The 27,233-nt window shown below is 37.5% G+C and overlaps 1 protein-coding gene across 1 annotated transcript; it reads left to right on the top strand.

Moving 5' to 3' along the window:
- Nucleotides 1–1,340: 1,340 nt before the first annotated feature.
- LOC140143342 (ceramide kinase-like protein) lies at nucleotides 1,341–25,258 on the top strand. Its single transcript, XM_072165198.1, has 14 exons — nucleotides 1,341–1,387; nucleotides 3,680–3,991; nucleotides 7,173–7,403; nucleotides 7,819–7,950; nucleotides 12,118–12,181; nucleotides 13,179–13,324; nucleotides 15,250–15,324; nucleotides 16,863–17,040; nucleotides 18,557–18,640; nucleotides 19,450–19,652; nucleotides 21,739–21,939; nucleotides 23,016–23,218; nucleotides 24,092–24,315; nucleotides 25,110–25,258. Exons 2-14 carry the CDS (start codon nucleotides 3,826–3,828, stop codon nucleotides 25,189–25,191), a joined length of 1,989 nt encoding a protein of 662 aa, XP_072021299.1. The 5' UTR covers nucleotides 1,341–1,387; nucleotides 3,680–3,825; the 3' UTR covers nucleotides 25,192–25,258.
- The last annotated feature ends 1,975 nt before the right edge of the window (nucleotides 25,259–27,233 follow it).

Below are 27,233 nucleotides of genomic sequence, written 5' to 3'. Positions count from 1 at the left end.
TACGAAGAATGTCTTTCTGATATCAAATAATTTTCATTTTATGAAATTCACGATATAATACAAATCTTATGACAAATTATTAAAATTTGATATTTTTCACATTTTGAGATATAACAGTCCTCGAAGTAAATTTTATAAATTTAATGATATAGTCTTAAAGTGTATGTAGCTGGGATGAAAAGCCGACGATCAATTGAAAATTTTGACCTTTCATATTGAAGATATGGATTTTTTCCCAAAAAGACCTAATTTTTTTGGTGTTTTGGGAAAAAAATCCATATCTTCAATACGAAAGGTCAAAATTTTCAATTGATCGTCGGCTTTTCATCCCACCTACATACAGTTTAGGTAGAACTGATCATCAGATTTATAAAGTTTACTTCGAGTACTGTTAAATATCAAAAATATCAATTTTTAATGATTTGCCATAAAATGTGTATTAGGCCTACATTGCGAATTTCAAAAAATCAAAATTATTTGATATCAGAAGGACATTCTCGTATTCAGAATGCAATTCGATGTCTGATGCGCTCTAGTGTCCCACAATAAATACTGTCCAAACGTTCATAACGCTCAAAACTGTTTGTGTCCCCCCACACTTTGCCCAGCCCCCCCCCCCCACCAAAGTATTTATGAACGGCTTACAAGTATCAATTTGACCCTGTTGATTTTTGCTGTGACGAATATTCGTCTCAGGATTTTTGCGAGCAAAAGAAAAAATGAAAGAAAGAATATCACAATAAAACAGTGTATTGAACAGCACTACGCCTATATGAAACCTGACAAGTACGTCATGCAGTGGCGTAGATTTTTTGTGACATTGGGGGGGATGAAGTTGGAAATAAATCTTGAAGTATAGTCAATGCAGCACCCTTTGGCGACAAAATTAGTTTATGATATAAATGCGCGCGAAGCGCGCGAAAATTTTTGCTATTTTGAAGCTAAACTGATGAAATATGGTGTAAAAGTAGATTAAATGCGCGTGAAGCGCGCGAAAATGTGCACTTTTGGGGGGAAATGTGCAAATATGAGGTTAATTTGGTCAGAAACCCATTATCAGGCGTCAACATTGGGGGATGATTGTATGGACCATCCCCTGGCAAAATATTGGGGGATAAATCCCCCGGGATCTACGCCTATGACGTCATGCCGCAATGGCGCGTAAAGTGCTATTTGACATGGCACTGTAAATATTTTGTCGTGTTGGGCGTGCCATAATTGAACGCCTGACAAAACGCCCAAGAATCAATCAATCAATCGATATTCACCGCTAACATTTTGCTCGGCTAGTTTCAATGCAATTACACAGGGCGAACATCCTACTCAATAATTAATTCCTGAATTTTAGTCGCATAGCACCGTGATGCCGCTGCTCGAAATGACAGAGGTGAATTTTTTACCAAGGGTTTGTTTTTTCCGACTAAATTACTATTTTAAATCAGTAAATGATCCGTGTTTTTTAGGTGCTTTCATTATTACCTTAGTTTAGGGCAGGGTTCGAATTCAGTCAATTTTTTTGCATAGCCATAGCTGTACTACTGAGTGTAGTGTATGTCTAGACTATGTGCTATGCTATTGCTATGCAAAACACATACATTTTGCATAGCAGTTTCCAAATTTTGCATCGCAGTTATTTTGCTATGCAAAAACAATAAATGTGTAGCATTTGGCGATGCAATATTGTGTTTGCGTACGCCGTAGTGAATCTACAACTTCTGTCATTGTCATCAAATCTCGACTATCACTGCCGCCTTGTCTTTATATTGTATTCGCGCATCACACATATTTCCTAGTTCACCACGTAATCTTGTATGGCTCAAAATTCGGACCGCTCGCCATTAAGTTTACTGACAGAGTGTATTTCCAGGCGGTTGATGTTTTTTTCATACTCACATACAGTCCACAGGTGTTCCAGAGAAAGTCATTAATATATGATCCTGCTACTTCACAAAATAAAACGAATTCTCATTACGGAGAAATTTCAGTGAAAATAAGTGCCCATATGACTCTACGGCACTAGACCAATCGCCATTCTAACTTCCGTTTTTTGAGAGCAGTTTTGGGACACTTTGACCTCTGACATATATCAGAAAAATTGACGTACCGCACTACCGGTAATTATTATTAATTTTCTTAATATTGTCATAATGTTGATCATTAAAAATACTAAATAATTAATTTATACAATACTAATATTTTTTATATTTGTTTTAATTATTGTAAAACATTTAAGATTATATTTTGTACGTACAAAAACCCAATATTTCTGAATTCATTCATCTACGTCCATGACGTCATTGATTGAGGTCAATTTCCATAATTCGACGAATGGACTTACATAGGATTACACAGAGAGATATTTTGCCAAAATTTGTCCATTTCTATTTAGCTTGGCCCTACTTTGTCTGCGTTATATGAAAAAGGACAGTCTTAAGTAAGTAAAAGTGCAAAGCTTTTGATGTTTTGATGTTTTGGGAGACTGGGAGGATCATAATATTACAAAAATGATGGTGCCTATTCTTGACTGTGTAATATTCCTTCAACCTGCTGCCGTGCGGTAACAGTCTTATACGATGGACAGATAGTATCAGTTTGTGAATGAGGACATCGTATAAGTTCCTTGTACTAGACATTTCCCAAACTCACCTTGTTGCTAATAATCAAATTCAGGTTGAAGGTGTTCATCATTTGTTTATGATGCAGTTGATGGAAATTGAATTCGACCGCTGGTCGAGCATTCTAGTCTAGTAAACGTAAATTTGTATGGGTCAAAATTCGGACCGCTTGTCACACAGTGTCATCGCCCCGATATCTTCATGGCAGAAATCGCCATGGTAGGTTGAATCCAGGCTGTCAACTCTCACGCATTGGCCGTGAGTCTCACGCATTGGGTCACTTTCTCACGGTCTCACGCCAAGCGAGTATAATCTCACGCCTAGGTAGTAAATCTCACGCAAAATTAGTAAAATCTCACGCATCGTCATGAATAATTTTTTACTCCTACCCCCCCCCCTTTCCACATTCTCGAGCGCCGTGGCTCAAATTTAATCATGGTACAAAATGAACATTCGGGTCGCAAATCCCGGTAAGCCTCTGTCTCACGCCAAGCAATTCCAAAAAGTTGACAGCCCTGGGTTGAATCCACCGCCACGCATGGCCATTTTGTTCTGACCTGTTTAATAGTTTTGAGCCACATAATGGGCCGAAGGACATCTTGATGGCAAATTGGACAAAAGAAGCATGGTCCTACTTCATAGCTTTTTAATCCCCTATTCATGCTCATGATGCTGCGTTAATCACTATTGTGGACCATCCCTCTGAGAGTGTTTGGACAACCGGAACAGTTTTGACAGATCTTTTGTGTACCTCTCTGTTTGTAAACCTCATCCTCGTCGAATAGAAAGTAACAGCATTTACGGCATTGTCCTCAATCCAGGCCAGTGCTGGACAGACTTACAGAGACTGCTCATCTTTATAGTAGTACAGTCAGTCTACTATGAAGTACAAAGTACCAACACGGAAGCACACATTGTGCCGACTTTGAAGGCACGCATACCTCAGCAGAGACACAGCACTGCGCACTGTTTACGCGCTATATACGCGAGCGTTGTCGCTTTGTACTTCAGAGTGGACAAACTGTAGATAAATAACTTTGTTCTCTCAATATTTCTCTGGACAGGTTTAAACCAGAATGTGTATTGATGTATGACTGGAGAGAGAGAGAATTCACAATGAAATAATATGAGCAAATAAAATATCTTAAGTGCAATTAAAACCCAATGTTCGACCTGCACTAACCCGTCACAAGTGTATAAATCATGATACATGGCTGCTGCTCAGCAAGAAGACGACCGCCAGACATGCTCATCTCAAGAGATGCCAAGCTTGCCTCTCCGGGGTATATTTGAGATCGACAAGATTCCATGTGACGTGGTTCTCGACAACGAGGAATATGTAAGCTGGAGTATAATACAACCTACTGGCAAAGATGGTATGTACAAGGCCCCCCCCCCCAAAAAAAACAACAGGGTTATTTCCTGTAGCAGGTCAAAAATGCGAAATGGTTTTTTTTTTTTTTTTAATCCATGTCTTCAAATGGCCAAAATGCCTTTTTACTGCAAATTGAAATGGGAATTTACAGTGGGTCTCTCCAACACAGACAAAAATTATATTCAAGAATATTTATGATTCCCTTTCAACCTGCAGATTAAAAAAGTATTTAAAATAATGTGTTATGTTTTCTCCAGTAGTTTTTCAGTTCACTATGTTCGTTTGTTGTGTAAATAATGTGTAAATGTTTACTCCAGTAGTGTTTTTTTTTTTTGGTGATTTTTCTGGGTTTTTTGGGTTTGAATATGCGCAAAATAAGCCATCAAAAACGTAATGCGCGCGCTACAGGAAACAAACTTTTTTTTTTGCCCAATATCATTGGTACCGTAACTCTTCCTTCAAGCATGTATATTTGCCAGAATGTAAGACTGGATATCATTTTTATTTTTGGAAAATCTCATTTTGAAACATATGAAAGCAAACATTTTATTATACAATGTAAGTTGTGAAGTTGATTACAATTTAATTAATGAAATCAGCGCAGTTTAAGCAGTTCAGTTTAACTTAAGTTTGAATGACTATTTACAATGATGACTCTTACACCATGCAGTACCAGGTAACAACAAAAATGGACAGCTTAAACTGCAAAAATTTTGCAATGTTGTTATTCAGGTCTGTCAACTCTCACACATTGCGTGTGATACTCGTACGTTCAGGTACTTTCTATGCTCTCACACCAAGGTAGTAAAATCTCACACACAAGGTAATCTCATGCCACAAGCTGCCAAAGTATATAATACTGTGCCAAAAAGTATCACTGCTATTCAAAAGTATCTCATTTTGGAAAATGGATCTCATTTTGGAATCATCTCAAATTGAATAGAATTGAGAAGCAATTTGAGATCCAATATGAGATATAATCCACCCAATTAGTTTTATTGGGTGCTAACTATTATATAGTTGGTGAAGTATGGTACATGGAACCAGATGTACCCAGTGTCTGGACTTGTCATGGTCAAGTATATTAGGTTTAATTGCTGTTCATGGTCTTTTGTAAACAACCAATTCATGCCTCTTGTTCTGTGTCCTCAAACTAGGTCAACCCTCTGATGTTGAATGCATTTGTAGTACACTATAAATAGTAACATCAAAAGATTTTTCAGCTTTTCTCCAGTTAAGTTTGAGAGGGAGGGAATTGAACAAATCTTAATCAAGTTTGTAGGAAAAAAAATAGAGAATGCAATTTTCAATGTTTCAGAAGTGTTAGCCGAGAATGTGATCAATTTGATGCGCACGTTCCTACAGAAAAGTGGTTTCATTTAATTCTTGAGCACCAACATTGAGTGAAAAATATGTCTGGTACTTTTAAGTGGGAAATAAAAAACAGGTAGGCCTAATGCCAAAAATCATTTGCACAAAACTAGAGTATAGTAAAATAGCAAACTTAATTTACTAACAAAGGAATATCCAACAGAATAGTTCATTTCTGGTTGTTTGCTACGTACTAGTATTTATAAAAAAATTTAATTAAATAAAATTAAAAAGAGTTTTGTAAATAATTCATCATAGAGAAAACTGAAACAAAACCCTGATAATGTGGGATTATACATTAATGTAGTATCAATAACACATGTACATGCACTGGTATTGACCTTGTCTTCTTGGCAGAGAAACATGATCTGTAACTTGTAATAAGCACTAAATTCCCAATGCTACTTAAATTGGAGCATTTTGGCCTTGCTCTACCAAAATACAATTTTGGTGATCCCCATCCAACTTCTTTGACCATGAGATGACAAACATTTTGTACTGGGCACCAATTGGGTGATTATGGATCTCATATTGGTACTCAAATTCATTCTCAAATTGCATCTCAATTCTATCCAATTTGAGATGATTTTCAAAATGAGATCCATTTTCCAAAATGAGATAGTTCTGTACAACAGTGTATCCTTACACTTGGAAAAATAATCACAATTTCAAAACTGAATGATAATTGGGGTAATTTTTTTTTTTTTTTAATAGATGCACTATCTAATCAGGCACATTATGACATCCTATTGAATCCAATGTGACTTCAAGAAGCAAAGTTACAAGCATTTGATTAGACAAAGGTCCAGTTTTCCAAGTGACAAACTGGCCTATTCAAAACTCCACGGACTGGACATCTAGTTTGCGAGTGATGAATGGCTAATTTGTGTGTGCCTTTAGTTTAAAACAAACAGAACAAAAGAAAACTGAAACAAAAGAGCTGACAAATAAAATGGAAGTTATGAAAGTACACAGAAGTAAAAACTGAAATAAATACTGCTTTAATAAAAACTTTATTGAAGAAATTGTTTTGTCTCTTTGTTGTGCTTGTTGGATTTTTTTTGCGCCTATATAGGCCAGTTTTTCACTTTTAAAACGGGACCTTTGTCTTTTCAATTGCTTGTTTACTTCTTGAGGTCATATTGGATTCAATCACTATGATATTTTGTCAATGAAAAAAGCACTGAAAAGCAAACCTCAACACTGAAATGACCAGAACAAAAGAAAGTCAACTCTGAAATTGTGTTTCAGAAGTATTTCAGTGTATTTTCAGTATTTTTATACTTGCTACAATGAGCAATGATTCAGAGGATAAATTTACATAATAGCACTGGCCAGCTCATTTCAGTGTGATTAAATCAATTTCAGTGGGATTAAAGAATCACCACTGCCACGGTTGTGAACACTTTCATTGTGATTTACCAAGTGGTCAATTCTTTTCAGTAGATTTTCAGTGTGATTTGCCCCAGGTTAAAGTTTTCAGAGATATTTCAGTGCAAATGAGCATTATTCTCATTTGCATAGCTGCATAACAAAGCGTTTGTTTTCAGTGTGATTTATCACACTGAATTTTTTTTCAACATGTTTTCAGCGTTGAGGTAAATATCAGTGTGATTTTCATTGTCAAAATTTCATAGTGAATGTGGTGTCATAATGTGCAGGATTAGATAGTGCATCTATTACAAAAACAAATTTACCCCATGGTCTAGTTTTGAAATTGTGATTATTTTTCCAAGTGTAAGGATACTTTTTTGGCGCAGTATAGCACTTATTTACTTACTTACTCACTTGTACATGTACCATACTTACAGCCAAAGTTGGAAGTAACCATCAGCGTCTTTACCTCCGTGAGGTCTTTGCCGTCCGCATCAAGAGATATCAGAGGAGTGGAAGAAAATCAGGCTATGCACAAGGTGTAACTCTTTTCACCAGAAAGCCCAAACGAGGGAGCTGTTTATTACGACAGGGTAACGTCACATTGTGTGCGGCTAACGAAGAAACATGTCAGATGTGGGCAAAAGCTATCGGGCAGATTATAAAAGGTACTAAGGGCCAGGATTTAAGAGAACTTGCAAGCAAATAATTTCTGGTGTCTAATAGTTGCCGAAAAAATCATGGGAACCTTTTGTTTTTTCTTTCGACATACTGTAAACGTGGTAATCTTCAGGGGTTTAATTTTTGCCAATTCTGAACTACCTTGCTTGTTTTTAATTTGCAACTTCGAGTTTTCTTCATAATCCTGAACATAAAAGAACATTTTGCATATTTTTATATTTGCAAAAATCATGAAATTGAAATGTTCTGTAAAAATATCCACTTCAACAGTATTTGGAAGGCATTTATTTATTTATTTGTTTGTTTGTTTGTTTATTTATTTAGTGATTTATTTAGTGATTGGTTGATTCATTGATTCATTCATTCATTCATTCATTCATTTATATTTATTTCTCTACATAGGTTATGCAGACAGGCCAAAGATGCTTCATGTTTTCATAGACACACAGTGTGAGAATGGTAATGCTATGCAGATATTCCACAAGAAGGTACAACCACTACTGCAGCTGGCTAAAATTGCCTTTGAAATCGTTGGTAAGATGTCATTCACACCCACCCACTCCTACATCCCCCCACACATACCCCCACCCTCACAGATGCCAATATTCTACAAGAAGGTACAACACTACTGCAGCTGGCTAAAATAGCCTTTGAAATCGTTGGTAAGGTGTCATTCACACCCACCCACTCCTACATCCCCCACACATACCCCCACCCCACAGATGCCAATATTCCACAAGAAGGTACAACCACTACTGCAGCTGGCTAAAATTGCCTTTGAAATCATTGGTAAGATGTCATTCACACCCACCCACTCCTACATCCCCCACACATACCCCCACCCCCACAGATGCCAATATTCCACAAGAAGGTACAACCACTACTGCAGCTGGCTAAAATTGCCTTTGAAATCATTGGTAAGATGTCATTCACACCCACCCACTCCTACATCCCCCCACACATACCCCCACCCACACAGATGCCAATACTGTATAAGTGGTAATTTTCGCGAGGGTTTTATTTTCTCGAATTTTGCGATTAGAGCTCCAACCGTGAAAATAACACCTCACGAATGTATGCAACAAGTATAGAGAAGGACTGGGCAATCGCGAAAATAACATTCGCGAAAATGTGTCTCTCACTTCAAATCGCGAAAATAACTGTACGCGAAAATTACCACTTATACAGTATTCCACAAGAAGGTACAACCACTACTGCAGCTGGCTAAAGTTGCCTTTGAAATCGTTGGTAAGATGTCATTCACACCCACTCTTACATCCCCCACACATCCCCCACCCCCACAGATGCCAATATTCCACAAGAAGGTACAACCACTACTGCAGCTGGCTAAAATTGCCTTTGAAATCATTGGTAAGATGTCATTCACACCCACCCACTCCTACATCCCCCCACACATACCCCCACCCCCACAGATGCCAATATTCCACAAGAAGGTACAACCACTACTGCAGCTGGCTAAAATTGCCTTTGAAATCATTGGTAAGATGTCATTCACACCCACCCACCCACCCCTACATACCCCCACACATACTCCCACCCCTACAGATGCCAATATTCCAAAGAAGGTACTGCAGCTGGCTAAAATAAAATTGTTAGTAATATGTCATACACACCCACCCACTCCTACATACCCACCCCCTAAACCACCAAACTGAACCTAAAACACAGCATGCGCAGGGTATACCAGGATTATACCCTTTGTCCTGTGCAAGACATTGCTTTATTAGCCTCTAACATTAATAATGAGTTCCTGTTAGGCATGCAATCAAATTAAGTAGGAAATTAATGGCCAGAACTATATTGATTTACATAGATCTCATAAATCATGATTGGAATAGAGCAAGTTAGAAATCTCTCCAATGAGTTATACAATTGTAGAAACAATTTTATTTCATTTTGTTGTTGTTAATGTTATGCACATATCAAATGCATCCCCGGCCCCTGGGGACCCGGGGATGGCCGGGTCGTGGGCCGTGGATTTGGGGTTTAAAAGTTCAAGTCCCGAGTAAGCACCTGGCCAGTCCCGGACCCACCCGGGCACAACTCTCAGCCACTCCCGGCCCCCGGGCAATATCCGATGCAAACCCGGGTATTCCTCGGCCCAAGTTCCCGCCCTGAGCATCGGATATAGGCCTGGATCTACATATGGTTTTAATATCATCAGCGGGCTCAAAATTCGGTATTCAGGTATGTCTTCACTAAATGGATTGCCGAGCTCTGGACATGCTGGGAGGATTCAAACGCTTCAAATATAGGCCAACATGTGTGTTCCATTGCAAATACGTCAGTTACTCACCTTGTTGCGGAACATCTAAAAACGATAACGAAATTAGGCTACCTAGATTCTCGTCACTAGTGCAGAGCAGCGTAATTGTCAGATATAGGCCTACTGTTTCCACTTTTGGACTAACGTCTATTATGTCTAATGACCCGTTTTCGGACGAGCACACCGTCGAAGGAATTTTACGTTACATATATCAATGTCGGACCCCAGTCACCCGACTTTCCCACTTAGTCATTTCGTGTATTTTTCATGCTTTACAGTGACGGGAACGGGACAAGAGGGGGATCCCTACAGTGCCATGAAGTGCTATATTTAATATGCATGCTTGTTTTTAAATATATTACGAGGCATGAATGGCGGGTAGGAAAATGCCGGGAATAAACCAGGAATATCGTATTGATATAGGGCATACATGTAGGTCTATATGATTAAAAGATCAAAGATATGAAAGAAATAGATCACTGCATTTACATCTGTCCACGATTATACGGGAGTGGCGAATGTTCGATCTTTGCATGAATATTTTAAGCACATAATATTATAGGCCTATATATGATTTTTTTTATGTCAATCCAAAATGCAACTTCAATCATTATAATGAGGCTGTTCTGTAAAGGCCCATACCCCATCCAAATAGGCCTACCTTGTATCTTGTTTAAAATCAAATGACCATCTATCAAATTTTTGCTCACGAGGTTGTCATTTTGGGTAATATTGAAAACATCCTTTCAACGATTTGTGATTAATGATATTGTTGACGCTCCAACATGAAAATATAATATAGTTTTGATATCTGTATATTAACACAAGACATTGAATTCAATTTTATATCATACACCGATAATTATTTTTTTAAAGAAGAAAAATACAGCTGGAGAGTTTATAAAGAACATGTACACTACCAATACTATCTAGTCTTCTATTAAGTATTATGGCCATGTAGCAGTCGATCGCAGATGTCACAAAGTATCATGGATTCTTTTATTATCACGGTCAGTTTTGTTTTTGAGTGTACATGTAGGCCTAATAATTTAAAACTTCACTCTCGGCGGGTGGTTAAAACTTAAAAATAAAATAAAAACCAATACAGTTGGCATAAATAGGCGTATAGCAGGCTCTCGTTTGAAGGTGCATGTCAAGAAGCCAGTGTGGTCTGGTTAAACATGTTAACTTTAGAGCCCCGCTAAATAGCAGATACATGAACTACTATGGCAAAATTTGGAAACAACAGCCAAGATTTTGTTTTTGGAATGGATTTATATGAACAGTAACATTAATGTGGCGACTCAGTGGATTATTAATATACATCCACGGCTCAAGTACGGCCAAGTGGTAGGATTCCCTGACCCATAAATGTGGACATCCTTACTAGCAAACCACGGCCCATTTTACTGGTTGGAAAACCCCGGTAAGTTACGACAAAATCCGGCTCGGCTCGGGTAAAGTCCCGCCCACTTTCCCGGGTTTTGGCCGACGCCAAGTCTTATACCAGTCCCGCCAACACCGGCTCCCCGGGATACATTTTGAGTCGAATCCCGGTCACATGATGTCAAGTCCCGGACCATCCCTGGGTCCCCAGGGGCCGGGGTTGCATTTGATATGTGCATTAAAAAAAACCTGTGTAATGCAGTATGCACTGATGTGGGCCGCGGAGATCGGTTGGCCGCAGTATAAAAGAGTGTCTGAAACAAGACTATTTATTAGCTGAAAATTCTTCACAGACCTGCAATGAAATTGAATTCCTATTTAGAGAATAAAGGTATTGTTTTTAGCCGCTGGAGTGCATCTATCGTCTCATATATAACACGGGCGACATCATTATTTTAAGTAAAACAATGAGGCGGAGCCGAGTTGTTTTACGCTAAAAATAATGATGTCGTCCATGTTATATGAGACGATAGATGCACGACAGCTGCTAAAAACAATACCTTTATTCTCATTCTTAAACACTTCAATTCAAAATAATAAAAAATATCATTGAAATATTGCAAATTTTAATCAAATTAAATTCTACATTTTACAAGGAATTACCTAGGGCTTAAAATCGATCAGTCCCATTGTTGCAGTGCGCCTCCCATTGGTTCAAAAAGCGAGTACGCGTATCGCGTGGATGCACACGCGCTGACCCTGTGTGATATCGTGTCATATCACACAGGTAAGAACCAATAAGATTGCAGGAACATTCTCAAGTGTTTAAGAATAAATATTACATATATAGCTATGCCAAAATATATACATATTTGTAATGTTATTTGTGCATTAGCAAAAAATCAATGCATGAAACCCACACGTTTATCAAAGGTCAGCTGCTATCAGTTCATTGTCTCATTGAACATTAATATACAGTTAATGAATTCTTAATAACTACCTACTATTGATTTTGTTAACTCATACAGATTCCAGTCAAACAGGCCATGTGAAGCAGATTTTACAGACAATGAATTATGAAGGAATTGATGGGTAAGCTGTACTCTCTGCTTTAATGTGCAGTGGTTTGTTGGTGCGTCATTTTTTGTGATTGATTGAATGATTGATTGATTGATTGATTGATTGGTTGTTTGATTGAACTCAATATTTTGAGAGTGAGTTTCAATTATCATTGGGCTATTCCAGTTGAAATCCATACACTCCGTATAGAAGACTTGACCTTAATCTCTTACACTGGGGGGGGGGAGTGTAAATTTCAAATGGAGTCACACTCCCTGTATGGGAGATTAAGGTCATGTTTTCCATATAGGGTGTATGGATTTCAACTGGAATAGTCATTACTTGAAAGCGGGATATTGTGGTGGTATTAATCTTCCTGAATTTTGCAATTTTTGTGTGGTTTTTGCGATTAAATTTGTTTTATTCAACAACACCAATAAAACAGCATAACACCTCAAACACATTCAGGTACTTTCCAGAAATTTATTTTATTTATTTCTTCTTTAACCTGGGACATGCAATCAGTGACCAGCACTGTTCTCCCTTGCTGCCCAGGATACAACACAGATAAACAACAAACATGTATTTAAAAGTATTTAAAAATATACATAAAAGTCATAAAATTAATACCATATAAATTATACACATACTAGGTACAAGAAATTTAAATAACATATGATAATTACATTTACAATGTGCTACATAAAAGAGATATTATTGCAAGTTAGTATATATGTTCTTGAAGACATTTGCATTGACAGGAAGGGGATTTTTGATGTTTCGGGGAAGATCATTCCAGGCCTTAACCCCCTGAACAGGAAAGTTCTCTTGCCAGTCTCAGTGCGCATCTTATTTATAACCAGATTCCCAGAGGTCGATGATCTGAGAGTATAATTGCTATAAGCATCAATACAGAAAGACCGTAATCTATACTTATTAATGCTACAAGGACTTAAAACCTTATATCCTATTTAAATGTTTCAATATGGCCTTAAATCCTGTATCATCAATTCATCATTTCATTTTACAGGATTATCTGCGTTGGAGATGATAAGATAGTTACAGAGGTATCCAATGGCTTGTTGCTAAGGACTCAGTCTGATGCTCAGCTGCCAATCAAACCAGACCACACCCACTTGGCTAAATGTTGTATACCACTTGGAATCATCCCAGTTGGTGAGTAAAATGATAATTGTATTATCCCTTACGAAAATGGCACGCAGTTTTTGAACGCATGCAGCACGCATGCAGCATGCGTGCCGCACCGCATGCAGCACGTGTGCAGTAGGTAGCGTGCGGATGCTTATATTTGGAACGAGGCACGCATGCAGGGAAGCGTGCAGATGCTTGCTGCATGCATGCAGCAAAAATGCGTGCAGGTCATGAGCGTGCGCAGTTTGCATGCAGCATGCAAATCCATTAGCGTGCACTGCATGCGTGCAGCACGTACTGGCCATATATATAATGCGAGATAAAAAATACTTGGCTATCTATTTTACAATGAACCAAAATTGCCTAACTTAATTTTATACAAGTCACTTGTCTAACCTTACCTACCTGATTTTGAACCTGGGACCTTCTGCATGGGAGTCTGATGCTTTACCATTTGAGCTATTGGGGTGTACACATTTGATGAAGTGTTTTAAGTTAATATAAGCAATATTTTGATGACTAAACTGGGCAAAGTGCATCATTTTATGAATATTGATCAAATTTACTGTAAATATTGATAACATTCACTATAAAAATGTTGAATTTTGTTTTGCAGTGCCAACTGTTGTGGCATACCAACGTTGGCCCAATGTTGCAATGCCAACTATCATAAAAGGAATGGCATTCCAACATGGGCCAATCATGCAATGCCTACTATCGAAACTGGAATGGAATTCCAAATGGCATTCCAACATTGGCCCAATGTTGCAATGTCAACTATCGAAACAGGAATGGCATTCCAACATATCGGCCCAATGTTTCAATGCCAACTATCGAAACAGAAACATTTGGCATACCAACATTGGCCCAAAGTTGAAATGCCAACTATCGAAACAGGAAATTGCTTGCTCTCCCCTCTAGACCTGCCAAGAATTGCTTGCCCCCCCCCTGTTGGCCTGCCAAAAATTGCTTGCAACCCCCCCCCCCCCATCTTGGTCTGCCAAAAAATCTTGGTCTGAAGGTTAAATACTCAGAAAATTTTGGTCTGAAGGCTAACTTATTTATTCATTGTAAACATTTAAATATTTTCACGACTAGTAAAGGTGATTTAGTCATTGAAAATCCTGCATGCATGGCTTGCATGCAGGATTTTACCTTTGCTGCTTCTGGAAACCCTGTATGCGTGCAGCATTCTGACTTTGTGATCTAAAAATCCTGCATGCGTGCAGCAATATGCGTGCAGCATGCAAGATGCATGCAAGATGCACGCAATTTGCGTGCAGTCCTACAGTCCGCACACAAATGTAGTCTGCACGTAATTTGCGTGCAGATTGGTATTTTGCACGCAGGTTCTGCAAGCAAATTGTGTGCGCGGTGGATATTAGCGTGCGATGCCTGCATGCACAAAGCTGGTTCGCACGCATGAACACGCTACCAGCAGGCCTTGCATGCATGCTGCACACATCTGCATGTGTGCTGCACACTGCCGCACGCGTGCTGCATGCTGTCGCACACATTTTTTATTGCTTGCATTTTCGTAAGGGATACCACTTTTACATCAACAAAATATGTTATACCATATCAATTTTCCTATTCTTCATGTAAAATTTTTATGGTCAATAGTGTAGATGTCAACAATCAAACCTAAATTTTCAGGCGTTTCTCAAGTTAAGGATAAATACAAAACAGAATAAAATGTTTTCCTTGTTTTTGTGGATGTCTGACTGTGTCTGGACTTCCAGACAGGTTCACACAGTGGCGTAGTGTGGGTCATCACATTGCGGGGGTGGGGGGTAGTGTGGGTCAAGGCCATCGGGAGGGGGGCACAAGCCGTTTTTCGGCAATTTTCCTTTGGGATTTTCTCATTTTTGCAGTTGATTTACATGCCCCCCCACTCCCCCCCCGTGCCCCTTTTGGTAGATGTTTACATTTGTGTGTTTGTTTTCCAGGTCCCTTTAATTTGGTTGCCCATTCTTCACAAGGTGCTAGCGATCCAGTTACGTCAACGCTCCATATCATATATGGTAGGTGTGTTTGTTTGTTTGGTCAGCTTGGCTGCAGGTGCAGCTACAATCTTAGAATTATTGTGTTGGGAGATGTGGTCAATTTTACTCCTTGTTTCCATCCCCAGTCACATAAATTTTGATGGACGTTTTTCAAATAATGTGCTACGTGTAGCTGCAACCGGAAGGGGAGGGATATAGCTTACAGGAGTCCACCAATCAATGTTGCAGAGTCCAACACGGAGCCTGACGATAAGACCCGATCAACATTGTTACAGAGGGGGGGGGGGGATCAATTTTAGTGCATGGTCCTAAACTGTCCCAAGACTAAATTCTATGATTGTAGGTCTGAGTGAAGGAGTGACTTGTGGCTAAGAAGACTCACTAAAAGCTGTTGAGCTGCATATATGTGCATTCAATTGTTCAATTCTAGTTGAAGTCCAAACACAGAAGACATGATCTTAATCTCCCACACAGGGGGTGTACATTTCAAATGGAGTCACCCATTCCCCATTTGAAATTCACACTCCCTGTGGGGAAGATTAAGGTCATGTCATCCATATATGGTGTATGGATTTCAACTGGAATAGCCCAGTCCAGTGGCACATATATGCATTGCAGCTCAACAGCTTTTAGTAAGACTTCTTAGCCACAAGTCAGTGCTTCACCCAGACCTAGCTGCACCTGCAGCCAAGCTGATCCATTGGCCATTGAAAAAATAATAAGATAGACATTATGTCAATGTCAGGTTAAAGTGTGATCAAAAATGTGGAAGCCTTTGGGTGACAGTAATGCTGTAAACGGGCTCTTATTAGCACAATTATATACATGTTACCTCCAATACTGAAGTCCCCCCACAGGACACTTAACTGTAGGAAACACGATTTGTATCTCCATCAGCCAAGCTGATCCATTGGCCATTGAAAATGATGAGATAGACATTACGACAATATCAGAGGTCAAAGTTTTATCAATAATATGGGACCCTTTGGGCGACAGTGATGCTGAAAAGACCCTTAGCAACACAATATACATATCACCTCCATTATTGAAGCCATCCACAGGACACTTAACTGTAGGAGACAGATTTGTGTGTGGCATACAAATCATGGTGTCTTGTTGTGGTTCGAGAACACCACTCAAATTAAGGGGGTACTACACCCCTGCCCAATTTTGTGCCTATTTTTGCATTTTTCTCAAAATTATAGCGCATTGGTGACAAGTAAGATTTGTATATTATAGGGGCAAGGACTACAACTACTGCACTGGAAATTTTATTTCAGCACAGACAACAGTTGTGGAGTTACAGTCAAAAATGAGGGAAAACCAATATTTGATCAATAAATCAATAAACTACTTGCCTTGAGTTGCTGAATTTTCAGTCCAGTAGTTGTAGTCCTTACCCCTATAATATACATATCTTACTTACCACCAATGTGCTATAATTTTTGAGAAAAATGCAAAAATTGGCACAAAATTGGCCAGGGGTGTAGTACCCCCTTATAAGCAAGACAAATACCATTCAGTATTATTGGATATGTACTTTGGTTTCCCTGCAGGAACTACTCACCCTATCGATGTATGCACACTCTTCCAAGATGACAAGTTGATCAAATTTGGCTTCTCAGCAATGTATGGTTTTGGAGGGGACTGTTTACGTCGAGCCGAGAAGAAGAAGAAACTGTTAGGAAAGAGAAGAGCAGAGTATGCAGTGGCCAGGAGCATCTTGAAACTCAAGTATGTTAATGTAAAACTGATGTTCAACATTTCAGTGATGTATCTAAGGGGTATGGAGAGGAAAGATGAAATTTTGAATTTTATTCTTCAAATCTTTTTAAAAATTATGGTACAACCCCTCAGAGGGACATTTTTCGGGGATACCCTGCATATTATTTATAGGCATCATACCATTCAAAAATGATGCACACATCATGCAAAGTATCTTATTCGCTCCCCCCCTTTACAGTAGTTACTGGAATACGTACTGTATTTGACTTCCGCTGGCCTATATTTTGGCGATCCTGACTTTTAGACCACCCTCGCTATATAGGGCTTAAATATTACTATTTCATCAAGGTTTAATATTCTAACAAGCTTAAACTAAAAGCTTCATCTAAGGAGTCAAGCTTTAAACTATTAAGCAAAAATATCCAACAAGCTAAAAACAATTTTTTACCCGTTTTTAACAAGCTAAAACCAATTTTTGCAAAAGAAGCTTAAAACATCAATTTTTTCATCGTAAAAATCATCTAAAAAATCTTTAAAAATACAGTGACCTACCTAATATTACTAATCTATGTTTCCGCTGATATCCAAGAAGCTAAAATATTGTGAAAGAGGGCAGGGCTTTGAGTAATGAGGGAAATTACAGGGTGTAAAATACATCACGTTTTTCGAGAAATTCACCATCTTGAATAAATGCAGAATTGCGTCACGCAGTAAAACAATGTCAAACTTCGAAGCGAAAACTTCGGAGCTGGCATCACCGGTTTTGTTACCAGCTCTTTTACGTCAAAAATAGCTATAAAAACGTGAATTTTGGAACAAAATAAAGCTTGTTCGATGGAAGAAAAGGTATGTTTGTACAGTTAAAAACATGTTTAACCTTGGTGCGAAAGTTTTGATAAATTTGCAATTTGTACCTTGTTATATAGCTCGGGTGGTCTAAAAGTCAGGATCGCGTATATTTTCATGCATAATGTTCCTATATTATTCCTTGATTTATGCAGTTGTTGGCTTGAAGCCCTGTGTACAATTTGAGCATACGGAATTAAATAGCTATGTGGTCATCTATAAAATCTGTTGTTATCAAGATGATGATTGTAGATTTTGTAATTAAGTCAAATTTCATTTGCAATAAATCAGTCATGCAATTAACATGCTGAAAAAAGGATGAAAACTATTGATTATCTCAATATTACAGCATTCCGCTTGTAGATCGATTTTGTTTTACTCTCTCTACGCGGGTGTTGACTATATTTACAGGTGAAAAGTTTCAAATTTTCTTCTAAATTTTAGAATTGTACATTTTTATGACCACATTTTGAATCAGCATGAAAAATGCATCAAAATGCATGAGTACAAACAAGCCTAGTTTTGGTTCAGTGGTTCTTAAGATAGCTATTTATATGTTGAGAAAATATCTCAAAACTTTTTATGTTGAAGCATAATGGCCAGCAACCCAGCATGCAGAGGATTAAACGAGAATCATGTAAGAATAAAGTTGTATTTGTTTGCTTATATTGCCTTGCAGACCTTATGAATGTGAAGTGAGCTTCCTGCCTTGTTCTTCAGATGTAGATGGATGTATACCGGACAGAACACCATGTCAGGCTGGGTAAGAAACACCACCGAAGAATATAATATAATAATAGGCTGACACAATGGGTGTGGTTGAATGTGGTGCCTTACACAGCATGAACCACAGTTAACAGAGGGGAAACTGAAATAACTTACTAGCTGTCAAATTAGTGCAGTTAGATTCTGGTAGGTGATGGTATGATTTAACATTGTAGCCCCTGGCAGTGTTGTTATTCTGTCCATTACGTTTTGTAACCTAGAAAGATTTGATCATGTCTCACCTCCTTTTTCAACCAAATCGATGGTATATAACTCTTGTTGTGAGGGATCAACATTTAACCACAAATTGCCTCAGGCAAAACTCACATCCTGGGAACTAAATACCACACAAGGTCATTTTTATGTAACTCATTGACCCATGTGTGCCATATACTACCTCTAGGTATAATTACAGCCTGGTGATGTGGTCAATTCATTGACAGATAGATACCAACCTCAGGAGGGAATTCAATTTTGATCAATTCTCTTCAGGTAGTGAAATGTAATGCCTCATCCAAAAATGTAACTAATTTTAGGTTTTCCCGAACAAAGAATTTACTGCTACTTTTCCAGGTTTTTGATGGTTAATCTAGATGTAGACTGATTTGATTAGGGTACTGCACTTGGGAATAACTATAGAACACTAGGGTTGCACGACTAATGACGACAGTATTTTGAGGTCAAAATTTGAGTTAAGTTCTTTAAGTCATAATCCTAGCTCTAAAACACAGGAAGCAAAGGGTATTTTAATAGCTCTACCCGAGATCTTATGGTACATTTTATGATTTATAATTTTCTATTATATAGATGCAGAATATGTCAAACCGATGGAGACCATAGAAGTCCTACACAACCCCCATCCTGGGCAAACAATTCCCCGCAAGCTCTCAAAAAGGGACCAGCCTTGGCCAGTTTTTTGAGGATACCCCACATAAATGCAGAGGACTCAGCTGACAACTCTTCCATATCATCTTATGCATCATCAGAAGGAAGACGGACCCCACAACTGTGTAAGAATGTCATATCCAATTGAATACATGAATTAAAAACCCACCCAAGTCCATGGGAAGTGATTTTGAGAAAAAAACCTGTCTATCATTTTAATTCCTTCAGTTAGATTTACCTGGTCAATATGGTAAGTTTTATGTGCAAATGAGTGGGTTAAACTGTATTAGGTATGACAATTAGCATTTCAGGGACTTCGTGTGGGTTCATTTTAAATGGTGGACTTGGGTGGTTTTTTGAATCATATACAAAGACATGTTGGAATGAGATTACCACTTCCACTAGTAAGATAATACAATTTCATACATATGACAGGCCTATGTATAGCATCAATTTCCCATGCTTAACTCAATTTGGCCAAAGTATGGACTTGGGTGGGTTTTGTATTCATATATTCAATTCCTTTTTGCTGAACCATGGAATGGTATCAGCCTATATTAGTGTATGTTACTAGGTTCCTAGGTTACTAGCTCACTAGGTTACTAGCTCACTAGGTTACTAACTAACCATTTGGTCTGAAATGGACATATCTCAAAATGCCACGAAGGTATGACCCCATGAGTGGTGTCATATGAAAGAGGAAAACATAAAGAATATAATGTAAATATTTCCAAACGTCAGAGGTCATCCAGGGGTCACAGGGGTCAAAAAAGGCCATTTTAACCGAAAATGCTCCGATTGAGCTTAAATTTGAATGCAATGATCCTTATGACATTCTAAACATGTTTAAAACATTTTAAAATTTATTTAAGGTCATTAAGGGGTCATAAACGGGTCAAAGGTCAAGTTCTTCAAAATGCTCCAATTGAGCTGAAATTTATATGCAATAATCCTTATGACATTCTAAACATTTTAAAAATATTTTAAAATTTATTTAAGGTCATTAAGGGGTCCAAAGTCACGTTTTCAAAATGCTGCAATTGAGCTGAAATTTAAATGCAATGGTCCTTATGACATTCTAAACATTTAAAATATATTTTAAAATTCATTTAAGGTCATTAAGGGGCAATAAAAGGGTCAAAGGTCAAGTTTTCAAAATGCTTCAATTGAGCTGAAATTTAAATGCAATGATCCTTATGACATTCTTAACACGTTTTTAATATTTTAAAATTCATTTAAGGTCATTAAGGGGGGTCATACAAGGTCAAAAGTCAAGTTTTCAAAATGCCAGCTTTCCACGATCAAGGTATATTGAAACGGCAATTAATGCAACAGTCTTATTCAAATTAATACTATCCAGCACAGTATTGCTGCTTGATCAGAATCAGATCGTCACAGTCATCCGCCTAACTTACCTCGTGCATACCTTCGTAGCATTTGGAGTGACAGTGGTATAGGCCTACCACAATATACTGCCGAAGTCACATGGTTCAGCTATGGTGCGGTTATCGCTCTAGTTTGGCTATTATTTTGCTACACAACAATGTTATTTGAGACCTGTTACCGCAAAATGAGAGGAAATCTTTATTTTGAAGTTAATGATCAGATTCATCATCTCTTGATTATAAGCTTTAAAATTATATATAATTTGCCAGGATTGCTAAATGGTGGTTGGGGTGAGAAGAAATTCTACAGTCATATTTTTGTACCAGCATGAATCTGAGAAATAAATCCCAATCAAGTGAGGTCACAATATGCTGTTTTTCTGGATTTTCTTTTACTTTCTGAATATTTCACAAGCTTTCAATAACACCCTGATTATACTGCTAGCTAGGAAGAACTACAGACTTTTTTCTGTTTTTCTTAAAGGAATATTTCGTGATTCTTGCATGCTTTTTTTAATGACAATTTTCATTATCCACGAAAAAAGCTTATTCCCATAATATCAGTTGATGCCGATTTTGCATTTGCGAGTTATGCATGATTATGTGTATTACACTGCTCCATAGACAATGTGTTATAATTTTGTCCTGGTGTACCAGAACGTAATTCAAATTTCACGATATTGTTGCTAAACAAATTAATCTGCAAACATTTTTTTGTACATAAACAATATGTAGGCAGAGGTTTCCAGTGGTATGAAAATCTCAACTTTTTTTGAAGAAAGTGGGGGTATGATGCTGTGAATTACGAATTTTTTTTATGAAACAGATCAGTCATCTGAAAGCATAGACCGCCGGAGACCATCTAGCGGTAATAGCTGGACACAGGGATTTGATGAGTATCTTAATGGTCAGCCTGCAGTGGTTGCTAAGGAACAGGGTGCAATGAATCGTGGGATAGCCAGCCATTTTGTGAAGCTGCAACAAAGAGTGGAAGGGATTGCTGTATTGCCTGAGAGATTTGAGAATAGTAGGTATCACTGTAAACTTAAAGTGTTTCAACTAGCTGATTTAAACTAGAAATTTCAATTGAACAAACACAGGTTTCCGTACGATCCAACCGCAATTTTATATTGCTTATTTCAAACTATAACACAAACTATTGTAAAGTATAGTTGGAACTGTAGGCCTACCCATTAACATGCTCAGTAGAAACAGATCTTGACACCATGCACCAAATGAAATATGTGACCAGCTCCAACAAAATCTGAAACAAATTGCCATACATGCTTTTGAGCTATAGGCCTTTAAAGATGACATTCAAATAAAAAAAATGAAACTTATTATAAGGTATTATAAGGTACATCACAGATTATATAGGGACATTAATGGTAATCTATCAATGTGTGGAGATTACAACAATATGGAATATTTTGGCTACATTTTGTGACCCATTGCCATATAACACAAGCTTTTGACTCCAGGGTTGTTTAAATCACTAATTTAAATCGCGATTTAAATCACTTGATTTTTTTTTTAATCACTGATTAAAATCAACTTCTTTCATTTTTTACCATTTTTGATAAATGGAAGTTAATTTCTTTCATAAATTGACTGTTTTATTTTTCCTGATGTTTCTACAAGTTTTGGATACAATTAAAATACCTCTATGATGTCACTTTTTCTATTGCTAAAAATTCATCTTCAAGGTGCAGAATTCAACAGGTTTTTTCCCATCATTTTTGCCAATATTTTTCTTTGAGATTTTCACATTTAAAAACATGTTTTGAATTTTTGTAAATACCTGATAGGATTGCGCATATGTCTAGCATTCCACTGGTCTCTTTTGAAATTATTATGGGGGTATAGCAATTCTTGGAATAAAAAAATTAAAAAAATTGATTAAAATAAAAAAAATCCGATTTAAATAAAAAAATCTGATTTTTTTATATATATTTTTTTAAATCAAAAAAATCAACCCTGTATGACTCGTTCTCTCATCTTACCTGGTTCGACTTCTGTAAATGAATTGACGGAATGGACCCTCCCTCCCATAACAGACAACATCGACAAAATTGATGTTTCTTTCATTTTCTTTTGTTACAGGTTCTAATGATTGGCGCACAGTGGATGGCGCTTTCCTCAATGTGAGCTTGATGACGCTACCCAACCTTTGTTCCTTGTGTCCAGGGGGTATGTCCCCACAGACACACCTTGCAGATGGAAGTGCCGATCTCATACTAGCAAGGACGACCACAAAGGCTGAGTTTGTTCAGCACCTTAGGCGATATGCAACAGAGAAAGATCAGGTAGGTTTCAGTTTGGTTTTTGGTTTGGTCTTTCTGTCTGCCTGTTGGGTGATATGGTGATTTTGGGTGGTATGACAAACTTTTGGTATGATGCAGCTAGAGTGGCCACTTGGTAACCATATGCACCTCAATGGCTTTTAAAATACTGTAACCACGTATAAGCTCACCCCTAGATGGCAGATTTCACTTCAAAAATGGGGGTGGGCTTATAACCGGGGAGGGGCTAGTAAATAAGAAAAATCATCCCCATTTGTATATGCCCAATGTACCAGTAAATCAGTAATTTCTATCATCTATGTCAATTCCATAAAATTCTAAGTGTGGAATGTTAATTATCAACTGATATGTTTTAATATTTGTTCTGAGAGAAAAGCATTGATTTCATTTAAGAACTTAGCCAAAATTTAGTACTGGGCTTATAGCCGAGTGCACCCTTGTTCCCAGAATGTTTTGAAAAATAGGGGGTGGGGTTATACCTGAAGGTGGGTTTATACCCTGGTGGTTACGGTAAATTATTTGCACCATGGGACCATGGAACAAGTTAGTGCAGCTAGTCATATCATGTTAGAACCCTGTCCGGTGGCATACCACCCACTGAGCATGTTTGTCGCATGGACGCTCTTTGTTGATGTGCCATACCCTCCAACCAAACCACCCCAGCCCAGGTGTGTCAGGGTTATAAGAAAATGTAAAATTGTTTCATTAAAACCTATATCCACTGATGATTAGTGGTTCATTCACTATGAAACTAGAGTACACTGAAATTCACAGTAAAAGTTTAAAAATTACACAATATAATACCACTGAAATTTTATTAACTCACTGTGAACTTAAAACAGTTATTAATAATAAAAATTTCTGTTCTTTCAACAGTTTGACCTGCCCTTTATGTGTGTTCGTCGTATCAAAGCGGTGCGCTTCACACCAAAAGCAGCTTGTCCCCGGACCAATGATAGCACGACAGTAATTCAACAATCCAAGATGGAGCTCATGTCCAATGAGTCTGGCCAGGACGTAGAGGAGGTGGGCAGTGCAGATCAATTATCAGTGTGGAATATAGATATGGAGATGTACCCAGCTATGTCACTTGAAATACGGTGAGTCGTTATATAGTATAATAAACGATGAACTTGTCGGGTGCTACATGTGTCTCATTTTACATAATAGCTTGGAGTAAATACCAGACTCATCTCAAGTGGAGGTCATGTCAAAACATCCCAAGTCATGTGGTTTAGGAATCCGGTTAGGAATTAAAAACAACATTCCTTAACCATGTGACTTGGGAATGATTGAAAGTGACCTCCACTTGAGATGAGTCTGGTAGGATTTTATTCCTAGCTATTATGTAAAATGAGACACATGTAGCAGCCAAGAAGTGCATCGTTTCGACTGTACCTCTTACATGAAATATCTGGATGGCTTCCTGGAAGCAATCCAGATCAAGAAACAAGGAGGGCCTTCATTGAACCAAAACACAGGATTAATTGGAAATAGATCCTGTGTGGAACAAGCTGATCAAACCAGGGACAGGAATTTTCCAACTTCAGTGACATTACCTTGTGTGAGCTGTTTCCAGTGATCATCAGAGCTAAAAACATTAGCAAAAGTCTTAATTTCAAATCATTCTCATTTAGTTACCACTAAGTATGAATCTTCAATTCCATATCTAAGAATAACTTTTTAGGATTGTTAACTGATGATGAGCATTTCATATAAGATTAAGAATTAAGCTGTCTGTATATTTAATGGACTTTTCACAAAAGACTTTCCTGACTTGAGGTAGAAAAAAGTGGTCTCTATTGTTTAAAGCTTGAATATCAGAAAGTTTTGTAAAAATCCATGATTCCTTATAATTTATTATTAAAGCTCTATCTTATGTTCTATCCTTCAGAGTTCACAAACAACTGCTGACTGTGTACGGAGCAGGTGTGGCATTTATAGACAAGTCTCCAGCAACTTGTGGTTGCCTATGAAAGCAGAGTCATCAAAATTGTCTGTTTTAATGGTAATTGTACGAATTATACTGCACACAAAAAGTATCCGAACACTTAAAACAAAAACAGTATCTTTAGGCATGAAATCAAAACTCGACTGGTGGTTCCGCCCGGTTTCCATTGTTTAGAACAGTAGAAACCCTAAGCCTAATTTGCCAAATGAATTAGTCAATAGATGTAGAATTTTGTTCTGCGTATTTTGATACCTCATTCGGCATGATCCAACTTTATTTTACACCAATTTGAATAAAAAAGAGAGCATTTCAAAAGTGACAAAATATACATAGATTTTCTCTCGCAACACACTAATTATGAGCACAGCGAGTGAATGTTGCTTTCTTATGCTATAATGAGCCTGTTAGAATAGCTGGTTGGAATCACCCTGAAGGAGGAAATACCGGCAGCCAGAATTTGTCAGTTTTGAAATGCTCTACTTTCCATTCCAATTCGGTATAACTTATAAAGGATTTAAAGTCGCATCGTTTCAGGTATCAAAATACACAGAACAAAATTATCCGTCTAATGATTACTTTTTTTTGGTAATTTAGGTCTAGATATAAAGATGCTTTTGTGTTAAGTGTTCGGATACTTTTTGTGTGCAGTCTGTGAGTGATGGTTGAAATATAATTACAAGGGAATAAAAGATGGATTGTTCTATTTCATGAGTGGTTACAGCTTACAATCTCTGGAAGTGTGTACAGGCTGCAAAATAAGGATTCTGGAGGGCACCCATTTCAAGGCAATTTTGAAAGGGCACATCAATTTTACAAGGCAATTACATATTAAAGAATAGCAGCAATTAATAGAGCATCAAGGCAACTGGTAGGGGCACCGAAGGCAATTGCCTTTGGTTATTTTGCAGCCTGAGTGTGTAAATTATCTGTATTACTCAAAATGCAAGATAGTTTATTGATATAATTTACACTGAGAGAGTTTTTTAAATAATACAATATCACTAGCTTGTTTTTATATGATGTAGAATGCATTAAACTATTGGCTTTTAGGACCCCCACTTCTTTGGGGTTAGCAATGCAGTTAAGATCCGATGTTTTTTAAGTGCTCTAACCCAAAGACTCATTGTATTATGTTCAATTTTTAATCTTCAGCATGGTCTCACCCAGCGACCCCTATTTGTGTGTAAACAATGAAACACTCTAACATATACTCCTTTAGTTTGAAAAACAAATTACAACATATTCAACTAAAGACTCAAATGTTGCCTAGTCTTGGCAATATTATCACCCCTACTCTTTAACGTTTACCTAACTGCTAATTGCCCCTTAGCTCAAAGGTCCAAAGCTTTTTTGAACTATGGAACAATTTCATATTTACAAATAATTTCATCTTGAATAAAATTCCTATGCTATTGGATGATTGAATAAGCCTCAGGAGAATCCCCCGGTTCTTGAGACATCTCTTGTTTTTAACACACTTGGCCACATGTGACTTGATTAGTGCCTTATGTTTAATGGCCTTTCTGCAAATTAAAGCTTTGACAAAAGTGCTGTACTTAAAAGTATGCAACAATTTCATATTTACAAATAATAACAACTTTAATGAAATTCCTATACTATTGGATTGTATAACTTATACAGGCTTATTAAGCCTGGAAAGTCCACCAGTTCTTGATGTTTAATGGCCGTTCTTTATAGTGAAGCTTTGACAGAAGTCCTTGTAATAACTATGCAACAATTTCATATTTACAAATAATTTCAACTTCAATGAAATTCCTATACTATTGGATGATTGTATAATTAAGCCTGAAGAAAATCCACCAGTCTGTTCTTGAGACCTGTCTTGTTTTTAACACACTTGGTGATATGTAACTTGTTTAGTGCCTTAGCAACTTCAATACTGATAAAGATGTTTAATGGCATATCTTCATAGTGAAGAGTTGACAGAAATGCTTGTAAAAAGACAACATTGTCACATTATTTATATCGTGTTTTATAACATTAAGATTTCTGTAGCCATATGAATTAATATTTGAGCAATAGTGTGTGTTTATGTATTATTGTGCT

The sequence above is a fragment of the Amphiura filiformis genome, unplaced genomic scaffold (genome assembly GCF_039555335.1).
Source record: "Amphiura filiformis unplaced genomic scaffold, Afil_fr2py scaffold_21, whole genome shotgun sequence".
Lineage (NCBI taxonomy): Eukaryota > Metazoa > Echinodermata > Ophiuroidea > Amphilepidida > Amphiuridae > Amphiura > Amphiura filiformis.
Note: the sequence above shows the minus strand (reverse complement) of the source record. Positions and strands in the feature narration are given on the sequence as shown.

Bases quoted from the DNA above. Each gene is read 5' to 3' on its own strand.
- LOC140143342 (XM_072165198.1), top strand. From the start codon at position 3,826: ATGGCTGCTGCTCAGCAAGAAGACGACCGCCAGACATGCTCATCTCAA. The intron at 17,041-18,556 runs GTATGTTAATGT...ATTGCCTTGCAG, and splicing joins AGGAGCATCTTGAAACTCAA to ACCTTATGAATGTGAAGTGA. The intron at 18,641-19,449 runs GTAAGAAACACC...TCTATTATATAG, and splicing joins AGAACACCATGTCAGGCTGG to ATGCAGAATATGTCAAACCG.